Source organism: Fundulus heteroclitus, chromosome 10 (assembly GCF_011125445.2).
Source record: "Fundulus heteroclitus isolate FHET01 chromosome 10, MU-UCD_Fhet_4.1, whole genome shotgun sequence".
NCBI classification, from domain to species: domain Eukaryota; kingdom Metazoa; phylum Chordata; class Actinopteri; order Cyprinodontiformes; family Fundulidae; genus Fundulus; species Fundulus heteroclitus.
The window spans coordinates 6,208,386-6,221,546 of NC_046370.1; the positions used below are offsets into that span (position 1 = coordinate 6,208,386).

The 13,161-nt window shown below is 39.4% G+C and overlaps 1 protein-coding gene across 1 annotated transcript; it reads right to left on the bottom strand.

Moving 5' to 3' along the window:
• Window positions 1-3,843: 3,843 nt before the first annotated feature.
• LOC105939972 (ras-related protein Rab-5C) lies at window positions 3,844-11,322 on the bottom strand. The gene is made up of 6 exons (XM_012882386.3): window positions 11,174-11,322; window positions 9,367-9,666; window positions 8,008-8,159; window positions 7,579-7,701; window positions 7,330-7,423; window positions 3,844-4,143 (listed from the first exon to the last, which is right to left on the bottom strand). The coding sequence occupies exons 2-6, from the start codon at window positions 9,533-9,535 to the stop codon at window positions 4,019-4,021; spliced, it is 663 nt and encodes a 220-aa protein (XP_012737840.1). The 5' UTR covers window positions 9,536-9,666; window positions 11,174-11,322; the 3' UTR covers window positions 3,844-4,018.
• Window positions 11,323-13,161: the final 1,839 nt, after the last annotated feature.

Below are 13,161 nucleotides of genomic sequence, written 5' to 3' on the forward strand. Positions count from 1 at the left end.
TAGCTCTTGACCTCTGAACGAAGATTTAAAATACTCAATATTTCTTCAATTGATTTGCTTCTCCAAAAGAGACAAATCACCAGCTCCAGTTGCTAAAGAATAAGGTGAAAAATAGAATCCTGACTGGCCAATTACCAAAAGGCTTATTACCAGCAAGAAGCCTGCATACAAATGCAGACATGACTAGTGTGTCAATCACATCACAAACTAAATGTCTGTAATATTAAAATTGTTTTCATGGTGGTTGTTCTTTTTTTCCTTTTGAACAACAAACGTTTCATTTGTTTTGTTTCTATAAACCAACAATCTGGCATATATTCAATAAAAGAGCCTCTTCTCTATTACGCCTTCATTGTTTTGGGATTTAAGTATTATGCTGCCATCTAGTGTTGAGATATGGATAACATTTCAGTTTTTCCTACAATATTCAGACACAGAGATTTATAATTCAAGCATTTATTCCAGTCAGTAGTTATGAATATGACCAGGAGCTGGACAGCAGCACAGTGTTGCAGCAAAAATATAAAAATAAAAATAAATAAATAAAATAAAAAATGGCTCGGTTCAAGTCCTGATCTGGGGTCTTTCTGAAAGTACTGCCTGTGTACGCATGCATGGTTCTCTCCGGGTATACTGGATACCTCTCTAGGTCCAAAACTTACTATTTGGTTAATTGGTCTAAAATTACCATTATGTTTTTTTTTTTTTTTTGTTTTGTTTGAGATGCCCTCTGATAGACTGGTGACCTGTCCAGGGGATACGCTGACTCTGAACCCATCGCCTGCTGGAAATAAGCAGAGACTTCCAAAACCCTGCAAGGACGAACGGGAATAGATAATTGATGGTTGTAGAGCCATTTGAAGGCCTACAGAACCATGGGTTAGAAAGTTGACTCAAGTGTCCAGCGGTCCTTGGCATTATGCATTGGTGTGGGGTGTTGGGACCGGAGTATGGACCGGGTAGGTCGGGTTATGGGGATAATGGGGTTCACCTCCCAAGTCTGGGGGCTGGATCCCTCTCTGGGGTGCCAGTACCAGGACCGGGTAGTATAGGATGTGTGTGGTGAGTGTATGCATGTGGGGGCACCAGGGTGGGAACGTGTGAATGTGACTGTGTACCTGGTTTTCTGGTAGTCTTTTGGTAACCCATCCCCCCGTCCTGCTCCCCTCCATTGGCTGGCGTCTTGACCCGCTGGTGTGTTGGTCCTCGGGTGTGTGCTGAGTCAATCCTGGAAGCTGCTTCTGCCGGGGGGCGGGGTGCCCCTGGGCCGCTGGTCTCTGGGCCCATGACTGGATCCGCGTCATAGCAGCTCCCAGGGGTTTCGGCACTGTGGCTGTTGGGGGGTTTTCTGGGGCTCCTCTCTGCTCTTTCCTGAAATCCCTGTGTTGGTCCCTTTTGGGCACCTTTGCTCTGGGGGTTCCTTCAGCCGTCTGGGGTTCTGGTTTCATGGTGTCTACCTCGGTGCTCTGGGGGGGCGGCTCTTTGGCTCCTCACAACCACTATTGAGCATTTTTCTCATGGACAAACCTTACATACACAAGTGCACTCTCGCAAACACTTTTAAACAGCTCATTAACTTTAGCTGTCACTTTATACATCTCATATTAAATAATACTATGTAATCAGCAATGTTATCAAGGCGTTGGTTGTTTGTACCTGTAATACTTTATAGGTTTTGCTATTCTTTTTATCCCTCTCTCTGCAGGTGTAGAAGCAGACTCCAAGAATGTTGTCTTGTTCTATCCTTTTCCTCTCTATTTTGTCACCTTTTCTCCCTTTTAGCATTTAGTCACATCTTTTTCTCTTCTACCTTCCCGATTTCTATCCATTGAACATGAAATAGTCCCAGAATAAAATCTAATAAAGCTTTTTGCACATAAAAAAAATCAAGCGGAGCACTGTGGGGATAGCAGTAATGCTCCACTTGTGAAAGTAAATATTGTAGGTTCTTTTTGGCATTAAGACAGCAACTCTGAACGCTACACTGCCAGACAGGAGTCACACAAAAATAACAGACCTCAAACTGTGACATTTGGCCCTAACCTTTTGCTCCACCTGGTGCATCAGTAGAGCTTGCAAATTAATAAAGCATCGTTTACACCCTGGTTCTGAGGTGTTTGAGCTGTTGCCCACTGGGAGGTGCTAAAGAGGCATCCAAGTTGAAACAATTAGACTGAGAAAGTTTCTTTCCGAGAGCAATTAGCATCACAAGCTCTCATTATGTAAAACTACAGCCGACATAATATACAATGTACTATGTGCAATATTAATATCACTGCTGCTGCTTTGATTTACTCTACCTCAATATGATTTCTCCATTGTGTGCAATTATCTGTGAATGTGTGCACATACTTAATATCTCATGCAATACTTTTTAATACTTATTTATATATTCATACTAATTTTATGTTGTTTTATTTGTTGAGAAATGCACTGACATTAGGAGTAGCTTTCTAATCTTACTTGGGCTGAGAAGAAAAAAAAAAGGACTGGACTTTTGTTTGGAGGTACAAAGTCTTCTTTTCAGATTATTATTCTCAAATCTCCTTTGGAAATCAAAGTCCAAGAATCGGGATGAAGAGCAGAGGCCCAAGATCCAAAATAATATAGGGGGGCCATTTTCTTCTGCTTGTTTTGCCCACCATCTAAGTTTTGTTCCCCCCACAAACCAAATTTAGAGAGATGCATTTGTACTTTAAAATAAAGGTTTTATTTTCATCCAGATTTTCAACACACCACACTGCAGATGCATAAAAAAAATGTTGTTAAATGCACTGGAATCCCAAAATGTTGAAATAAACCAAAACAATGTATTGCGTGTTATTTTTTTTTTTTTTGATTTACAAGTTATTTTATGGTTCATTTTAAAAAATGACAAACAACCTTTGGTTGTCAGATTTGAGGACACATCAAACAGAAGCAACATTGTATATATTTTTTGCTGCACATGAAGCTTCTTTTTTAAAGATGAGTGAACTATCAAATCACACTTCAAAAAAAAAAAAAAAAAAAAAGGAAGAATAAATTTGAGCATTTTTAAAAGTGTCACATTTGACATTTTAAAACAAAAATAACAAAAAAAAAAACTTTTCTGCTGGGCATGAAAATCCAATTAGTTGATGTGATCCTTAGGGCGATCTATAAGAATGGGAAATGCATGCATTTGCTTCAGCATGCTTGTCATATCATCTGGACTGTAACTACTGGTCAGACTTTCAGTGTAGGTGGACCTCACTGTGTCTTTCAGCAATATTTGTGCAAAGGAGAGCAAGTTCCACTCACAAAAACTGAATCATTTTGACATTTTTCCTTGGAGACAACGTTGTTCTTTACAGGTTTAGACCTTAGTAACCTTTGTAGTATGTGTAGATGCACACAAAGACCTCACGATAAACATTAGTAACTACCGAGTTAATCCCAGGGTCAAACAGCAATGTAATAATGTGAATTTCATTGTAATAGAACAAAAAGCTTCATTGCTCTGCAGCTTGCAATTTTAGCATTTATAATATTGCATACTTGTACTAAAGATGAGCAGGTAGGGAAATGACAGGACTAGATAGACTGCATGTGTGATATATATATATATATATATATATATATATATATATATATATATATATATATATATATATATATATATATATATATATATATATATATATATATATAAACACACATGCTCTAACAGAGCAGCAACAATCTCAGGATCACGGTTGGAAAAAAAGTCCAGTCAAACAGGGCCGAATCAACAGACACAGAAGATGAACAGGGTTTAGGACAAGTAGCGGAAAGATGGTAAAGAAGTACTGGAGGATGCTGGGAATTCCCTCTAGCTTATGATTCTTGTTAAAGTTCTTTTAATCAAAGAGGATCCAGATAATCACATCTGTAATATCAGATTAAGTACAGGAGAAGCGAGAGCCTCTGCCCTCTCCCGTCTGGCTGCGTTTTAGCTACATGTTGTCCTTAAAACGATGTTCACGGCTCATTCCCTAAGTTCGTCGTTTTGCACTTGCTAATGACCCCCGCAACACTGGCTGCTGCGGCTTGGCGGGCTCGCCTCTTGTAGATCGACCCCGGTCCTTGTCCGCCCCCCTTGTCCCGCTCCGCCCTGGGGCTCGTTCTTTGGAAGCTTCTTTGCTACAGAAATACAGAAATTTAAACAAATTTAAGTTTCCAGCAACAGAATTATGAGCGGTATATCCTTCTGGGTCGCACACATATACTGGCTCTGTTTTAGGCATTTTGCTACATAAAAGCAGTGAATAATGTACCTTCTTTTCTCTGAGAGGACCACCCATTACTCATTGTAGAAAATGGTGTCAAGCTAAAAGTATTTACACCACACAAGCTTAGCCTCGACATTTTGTCACATTACAACCACAAACTCAAAGATTTTTATTTGTACATTTCACAAGCTAGACTAACAAATAAAGCACAATTATGATGGGGGGGGGGGGATTGTAATCAAAACGTCCAACAAATAAATATCTGAGATGTGTGTTTATATACACCCCCCCTCTGTCAGTATTTTTAAAAGTCACCTTTTACTACAGTTACAGCTACAGGTGTGTCAGGGTATCTCTATACCACACTTTGTTCCAAAAATAGCGTTCAGGGAGCGCCGCGTCAGATTTTTTCCCCACACAGCGCTTTGCACAGATCTAGAAAAACGTTTACGTTAATAAAAGATGTGGTTTTCACGGGTTCCTGAGAAACAAAAGGGATTTAAACAAAACGTGTGGTCATATGTTAGGGCAGGGCTTCACAAACTTATGAGCCTGCGGCCCCCAAAATAACAGCGGCGGGGTTTCACTCCTGTATTATCAATAAATGACTCATTTAATATTGTGAAGTGTATTAAAAAAACATGCCTAGTTTTTTTCCCCACCCCAGAATCAAAACTTTTGGTAGAATGAAAATAATTTTAAATCCAAATCTGCCAGGGGTATGGAGTACTCTGAGCCTAACGGTGCATGTGTACCCTAGCATCTAAAATTATTGGTACATATATTTATTTTTATGAGTGTCTGTGTGTGCACAGTAAATGTGCTCATATGTAAGGATAGGTCTAAAACATTATTTATAGTGTGCACATTTAAAAATAGGTAATAATGAAACTTGTTATAAATGACATGTGAGCTAGGGAGAGAAAAAAAACCAAAGTCAACTGAAGATTGTGACAAATAAGGAGGCAGGCAGGAATCTTCGGCACCTTTTAAACAGTAGTAAGATAACATTTATACTTTCATTATTATTGTTGATTACATGTAATTAAATACATTTTAAGTTTCATCATATAGGTAAAAACTAGTTTAGATTTGCTCTCGTCTGTTTGACATGTTTTCTGTGTCCCTTCAGGACTTGTGGCAAACTTTAAATAGGACAGGGAAGCATCTTCTCCCACATAAGAACTATAAGACTGGCGTCCACCAGGGGTGTGTTGGCTGTGGACTGCCTCCACTCACTATCCTCAACAACGTTGTGTCTGCTGTGGATCTATTCTGGTTCCTAGGAATCACGCTTTCTCGGGACCTGAGGTTGTCCTCTGATAGGAAAACTGCTATGTTTAATATTCTGTATAAATTAAAATAGCATTTGCCCATCTGCTTTCCTGCAAGGTCAGATCCATGACAGAGGCTCATTTTTGTGTACCGCATTAAACGCCTGGGAGGTTTTCTGTAGGGATTGTGATCTGGCAGATGCAGAAAGTGATGAAGTTCTCACTGAAGTTCATAGGTTCATAGGTCCAAGGGTTAGATCTCTGTTGTCAAGCTTGTGGAGGAGTTTAAAAAGCATATTCATGGGAGCCAGACTGAAGATTTCCAGGCCTCTTGCTTTTCTTGTTTTATGGCTGTTCGTCAGTCACACAAGTCATGTTGTATTTAGAGCAAAACAGACACAGAGCTAAAGGTTTTTGACAGTGTTCTTCTGTTCTCATTCTTGCAAGAATTAATAAAGTGCTGATTGAGCGAAAAATCACCTGAAAACTGAGTTTTCTATTCAATTATCAGTCCTAAAACATAGACAAAGCCCAGAATAGACTGTACTTCCTGGGGAATCTCAAGATGTGCAGCCTTCCACCTCAGCTCCTGTTTCATCTTCTCCATCACTCTGTTGTTTGGTTCATCCACAAAACATGACAGGTCCAGACTGTAACAGACAATCATGTCTGCAGAGAGGCTCATAAGCGGTGACCTTCCCTCCATCCAGGACTTGTACAGATCTAGAATCAGGAACAGGGCTGCCAACATCTCTGCACACCCTACCTATCCTGCACACAGACTTTTTACCTTCAGGGCGACGCTACAGAGCTCTCCTTGCAAAAACAAGCCGCCACAGAGACAGTTTCTTTCCACAGGCTGTCAATTTAATGAACACCTTACAGCCTGGGCAATCAGCCACACTGCTGTGAAACTAAATAAGGATCTTTACACTGTCCAAAACAATTACTGTTCGTATATTAAATTAAATTTAATTGATTGTACACACAATCATGGCCAAATAAAGCTGATTCGGAATAAATCTTTCACACTATCAAATGCATTTTAATTTCAAAGAAAAACTGAATTATTATTGCTTTCTTTAGTTTTCTTCTTGACAGACTTTAATAAAAGCAGGATTGATGGAATACACGGCCTTACCCTGCTTCAAACTTCCATTTTCACTAAGATTAAACAGCTCACAATTGGAGTTAATTTACTTATGAGTTTAAATTCTGAAGACAATTGGTTGAGTTGAATTTTAATCAATTTTATCCGAGTGAAAGGGTTGAAGAAATTGCAGGACACCCTTTTCTGATCTTTCCCTAATAACGTTCGAAAACCAAGTAGCAAAGTATTTCTGTTCATTTTAATTGTGCGCTCTTTTCATTTAATCAATTCTGTAAAATTCTAATAAAAAAAATCTTTAAGTTTGTGGTTGTACAGTACCAAAACGTGACAAAGCAGGAATACTTTTGCAAAAGGCACTGGTAAACTGTCCAGCAACAAAATGCGTTCCATTAATCAGGGATCGCCACAGCAAGATTTCACAATTTACACACGGACTTAGCAGAGTTTTTAGGTTGATGCCCTTCCTGTTTCACACCTGTGTGCCCCATATCCAATAAGCCTACTATATATACACACTATACTAAACTATATATACACACTATACTGTATGATATATGACTGGAGATCAATGTCAGTCTTGAAGACTAGACTTCATAGTTAGCACGCCCACCTTCTTCTTTTAAGTAGGATCAATATGTCTAATCAGTTTGCATCGTGTTAGTGAGCTGCAACCAAAAATATCTGTTGATGTGAGATCTGACTCATTACTTACCAATGGCCATAAAGATTTCATTGACATTCACCGCAGTCTTGGCTGAAGTTTCCATGAAGAGCAAACTATTGTCGTCAGCATAAGTTTGTGCCTCCTGGGAAAATCATTTATCAAAAAGGTCAGGTTTAATTCATTTGAAAGCAACATTATGACAATGGTAATACTGTGAATTTAAACATTTCAACTGAATTTATGATAGAAATGAATTATCAATATTTTTACTGGTATTACATTATTGAATATTCATACCTGAAATTCCACTGCTCTCTTGTCAGCGATGTCTGCCTTGTTGCCTGCCAGAGCTATCACTATGTTGGGACTGGCCTGCCTTTGAAGCTCCTTCACCCAGTTTTTTGCACGTGCAAATGTGTCCTAGTAAACCAATTGACTGGATTAGCAATATTCTTAACTGTGGTGCTTAAATTTAGAGATTAGTGAAACATTTTCATCACACAGCAAGACTTTTAGGAAGCCAGAACCCACCTTACACAGACGCATATAACAATAACTATAGTATATAAAATCAAAGTTAAATACTTCCCTAACATATCCTTTTAACTGGATTGTAATTCCTACAGAAACACAACTGCCAGGTCAAAATAACAAGCTATAAAAATAAGAACCCTGGCTAAAGATATCTAGATTTATCTGGACTCTAATCCTGCAGCAGATACCCACTGTGTTGGTGATGTCGTATACCACGATGGCTGCCTGAGCGCCTCTGTAGTACATTGGGGCGAGGCTGTGGTATCGCTCCTGACCTGCTGTGTCCCAGATCTCAAACTTCACAGTGGTGTCGTCCAGACAGACCGTCTGAGTGAGGAAAGCAGCTGAAGAGCAAAGAGCATCAATAAGTTCTGACGAATAAACCTTTTTTTTTTTTTTAAATCTAATCTATTTTATTGATCATGCTTTTGAGGTTGCAGCAGAAGATCAGACTGGCTTGACAATCTATTTTACTTAAATCAACCTTAGACAATCGGATCAGCTACAGGATCAGTTCGTTTTGAGGGGAACAAGTTTATTTGTCATGTCTTGATTTTAAATAAAGCATTCACATTTGAGCTGTTTTTTTTTGTAACTGACCATTAAAAACAATATCATGGCCAAATGTTTTGAGAACGAGTTAGAAATTAGGTGTGAGTGGCTTCACACACAAAGGGAGGAAACAATTTCGGCATCCTGTGCTGCTGTCAAAAAAAGGCAGGAAAAACATCAGCAACAGACTGACATTCTCTACGAACTACCAGGATTGGTCCAAAGGGTGATTTGGTCTCAGCTAAATGCCCCTTTCACACCGTTTGGGATATTTGGAGGGGAGAAAAACACACCACGTCTTTCCAGAAAATACAAAAAGGTGAACGCTTTCATCAGACCTTCATCATGCCAAGAGTGAAACACCCCGAGACTATTCATGTGTAGGGTTGCCTCGTATACAAAAAAGTGAGTTCACTGATAATTTTGTCCAAAACTCTGGCATACATAAAGAATGAGATAAAAAAAACTGCTCTATAAGCACGTCTGCACAACAATTCAGGAGCTATTTGGTTAAGAACAACGTTTTCTACAGCACGATGGAGCACCATCCCTCGAGCAAAACGTGATTAATTTGTGGCTCTGAACCTAAAATGTAGAAATTTTGGGGCTGAGACTTTGATTCCTTTTTTCAATCAAAGCCTTTGAAACTTGGAAAATAGTTAATACTGAACCTCAGGATATCGTAGAAACAATAGCCAACAATGATGGAGAGAAATTGGTTGAAAAACAATGACGTTCTCAAAAGATTTGGCCAAGAATGTACGAGTAATCCCTTGGTTTATTCAGCTAAAAACGCACAAATAAGCAGATATAGACGATGGATGGATGTTCATATTGAGTAAAGTTAATCTTTCATATCCCATAAGCACTATAGCAAATAAAAACATACAACTGCCATTGCGCACCAACTTCTTGGTACATAAAATAAAGCCCACAATTAATTTCTCTATGAAAATCTCCTGTGAATGTCCTCAAAGCGTATCTCTCTGTCTCCTTTACCTCCAATAGTGCTCTCCTGGAATTCATGGAACTGGCCTTTGACGAAGCGCAGCACCAAGCTGGACTTGCCCACGGCCGATTCCCCCAGCAGCACCAGCTTGAACTGGCAGATCTTGTTTGCTGCCGCGGCACCATTAGGCCTAGTGGCTCCACCACCACGCCCAGCCATTGGTAGTCAGAAAAACTACAGGTCAGCGATGTGTAAAGACTGGTGCTGATTGGGAGGATCAGCAGATGGCAGCGATCACACTACTGGATGGGGACACCAGATGGATCGTGCCACAGCAGCGTGTTCGGGTCCTTTACAAGGAAAGAAAAAAAAGGGGGAAAGTTCAGTTGAGTAAATCGGGAAAAATATAGATTAGTACTCATATTTAAGGTATTAAAACCTAAAAGAAACATGTCTCTGGCTAATATCTATACAAAACCATAAACGGATCAAATTAAAGCGATTGTCAGTGCAGATCTAAAGCAATATTAATAAAACGGCGCATTTAAAGAAAAGCTCCACTTAACTTTTGTAACTGAAAAATAAAGCTAAATTCATTACAAACAAACCTATGCAGGGTTTCAAATAAATAATACAAAGTTGTTACAATTTAACCTAATCTGTTTAGGTTTTAAAAGTTAAACTGCTTTAATTTTTCTGTCCTGCGGATAATATGGTTAAAGTTCTTTAAAAATGACACCAGAGGACTTAACAACCAGAAAGCCTGGTTATTTCTCTGGCTGTGTGGAGCAGAGAGTAGCACAATGCTACCCAACCCGTTCCTGCCCACTGCCGATCAGCTGGTTGAAAGAAGGCTGCTGCATTTTGTCTTAGGAGAACGACCAATCAGGCAGTTCAAAAATATTTCCAGTATATTTTCGTAAAAAGTTACTACATTCAGCACAATAAGCATTTGAAAACTTCAACAGAATGATCTCAGAATTTTGCTTCAATTTATGTAACAAGATACACATACCGACAAATTAATGCTATAGCGTTAATATTTCTGTACATCCACGTTCTACTATCTTAACTGCAGTAGGAATAATTCAGTTTAAAAAGAAATCAATTAGATCAAACATTTTCTGCTTTCTATCTTCTATGTAAGTAACACCCTAAGAGACTGTTGCCTTCACTTTGTGATGTTTTTATCCCCTTGTAATAAATCCATGACGTCAAATAAGGAAGTCGTGAGTCTGGTTTGCGCACTTTATTTGTCTGGAACCAAGATTAAAATATAAATTATTTCCCCAACCTTGAAAAAAATACATCGAGGTGAAGCAGAAATAGTCTGCATTAAAACTCCAGCAAAGGTGGAGCAACTAACCCGGTCCTGCTGTACTTTGATCACAATGTTTATTCGTTGTTATTACGTAAAAGTAAAATTCACGTTAACGTTAACGAGCAAGACAAACGTCACCCTCGCCACCTCAGCTGTCCACTTAGATCGTCGTAGGCCAGAAAATATCGCTCTGATATCCGCTTAAATCGTCAAATATCACAGATAAGAGCCTGTGCAATAGAGGAAACTGACCACACAGCTAGTTTTCGCCCCCAAAGCTCATCTTTATACAGTCAACAACACGGTAAAATAAACAAACCCGTCTATTTTTTTTAATCTAAAACTCGTAAAAAAAAAATCTGTATAAATCGACCGTGAAACATCCCCAACGTATTTGTTTTTGTGAACTTTAGCGGTGTGGGCGAACTGAAACAACAAACAGCAGAAAATTAGCTCCAATGCTAAAGCTCGCCCAGGCAAGTTAGCAAAGCTAGACTAAAATATTCTCAAAGAAAGAACGAGCAGGCCGTTCTTACCAAGAAAGAAGGGCAGGACCCACTCCACACACCCGATATATAATAATTATGCGTGTCTTTCGCTCCGTAAACAATTCCCCCCAGAACAGTTTCAGGTCCACTAAATTATTCGCTTCCGCTTTGTGAGAGCAAAACACTTCCTGGATTCGTCGGTCACGTGACCCGTGGTCAGAGCCAATCAAATAGCGTGTGGTGCAGACGGAACAGCAACTGCTCATTTGCCGTGTTTTTCATATTAATCGAACACGTGGGATTAGTGGAAGTTGTGATTAGAAATGTACATGTTTACTGGATGTCTACCAAGGCCAACACAAGTTTGTTCAGGGTCATTTCTAGCACACATCCCTCAGAATCATGGTTCAGTTACAGATAAATTAATTAGTAGGCCTACATTATCAATACATCATCACGGTGTTTGATATATTTTTATTCATATACTGTTCTACCTTCTCAATAGAGTTTTATTCATATAACGCCAATTCAAAATACGTCTCATCTCAAGGCGCTTTACAAAGTGCATCGAGTCTCTCCAAGCAGCATTCACTTCTCCTGAAAGAGCGTAGAGCCACAGTTGACAGTCGTCTGCATTGCCGATGGCTTTGCAGCAATCCCTCATACTGAGCATGCATGAAGCGACAGTGGAGAGGAAAACTCCCCTTTAACAGGGAGGAAAACCTCCTGCAGAGCCAGACTCAGTGTGAACGACCATCTGCCTCGACGGGGTGGGGTTTAGAGTAGACAACGCAGAAAAACAAGCGAACAAAACGCCAGACCAGGTGTACCTACCATGAAGAGAAAAAAAAAGACAGAGACAACATAAAGTTAAAAGTTGAAATAACAACAAACAATGCAAATTGGAGAACACTAGAAGAACTGAGCTGAGTGAGAAAAATAGACCCTGATGTCCTCTGGCAGCCCAAGCCTATAGCAGCATAACTACAGAGATACTGTAGCTCAGGATACCCTAAGCCACTGTAATTATAAACGTTGTCAAAAGAAAAAGTTTTAAGCCTAGTCTTTAGAGTAGATAGGGTGTCTGCCTCACGGACCAAAACTGGGAATTGATTTAAGATAAGATAAGCTTTATTGATCTCACAGTGGAGAAATTCACTTGTCCCATCGGCTCAATAGTCAAAAGTCAGAAGAAGGTGTCAAAGTAGGTAAGTAGAATCAGTTAGATACAGTTATACAGCTATATACAATATACAATTCTGTAGACTCCTATGTATAAATATGTTATTGAACATGTTATTATACAGTTTATACAGGACTATTGCACAGGCTTATTGCACAGTTTATACAGTTTATACAGGATTATTGCACAGGCTTAATGCACGGATTATAGCACCTTGTTATTTCACAGGAGAGAAGCCTGAAACACAAGATGTACACACTCTTAAGACGTTGTATATTTTTGAAACATTTTCCAGTGCGAGCTATCGACCAAAACTTCAACTGAAGTTTGAGGACAGATTTTTGAGTATGGCATAAATCTTTTGTGGATTTATCACAAGGTACCAATAATGTATTTCCACATCCTTTTCTCCATAGAAAATAGGAAATGATAGAAAAAAAAGACACAATATATTTTTCACGAATTTGTAAGAACCAACAACAGCAAAAAATTCTATTGTGTGAATTCCACAGATGTCTAATCTGATTTCATCCTGATTTCTAATGGCAGTCAGGGGTGCTGTCGTTTATGCTGTACAGGTCTGTTTGGATATGCCTCCACAGACCAACCCTGACCCACCACCAAACTGGCCATGCTGACCAATGTTGCAGGCAGCACAGCCTTCACTGCAGCGTCTCCAGACCTTCTCACATCTGTCACATGAGCTCAGAGTGGACCTGCTCTCATCTGAGAAAAAAAAAAAACATTGGACGAGTACCAAGCCTGCCAATTCTGCGATCTCCTCTTGAGTTTGTTCTCTTAGACACAGCAAACCTTCTGGCAACGGCACAGATCAGTGTACCATCCTGGTGTA

Coding starts and splice junctions, on each gene's coding strand:
- LOC105939972 (XM_012882386.3), bottom strand. CDS start 9,535: ATGGCTGGGCGTGGTGGTGGAGCCACTAGGCCTAATGGTGCCGCGGCA. Junction 8,160..9,366: donor CCAGGAGAGCACTATTGGAG/GTAAAGGAGACA, acceptor TTTGCTCTTCAG/CTGCTTTCCTCACTCAGACG. Junction 7,702..8,007: donor TATACGACATCACCAACACA/GTGGGTATCTGC, acceptor TTGGTTTACTAG/GACACATTTGCACGTGCAAA.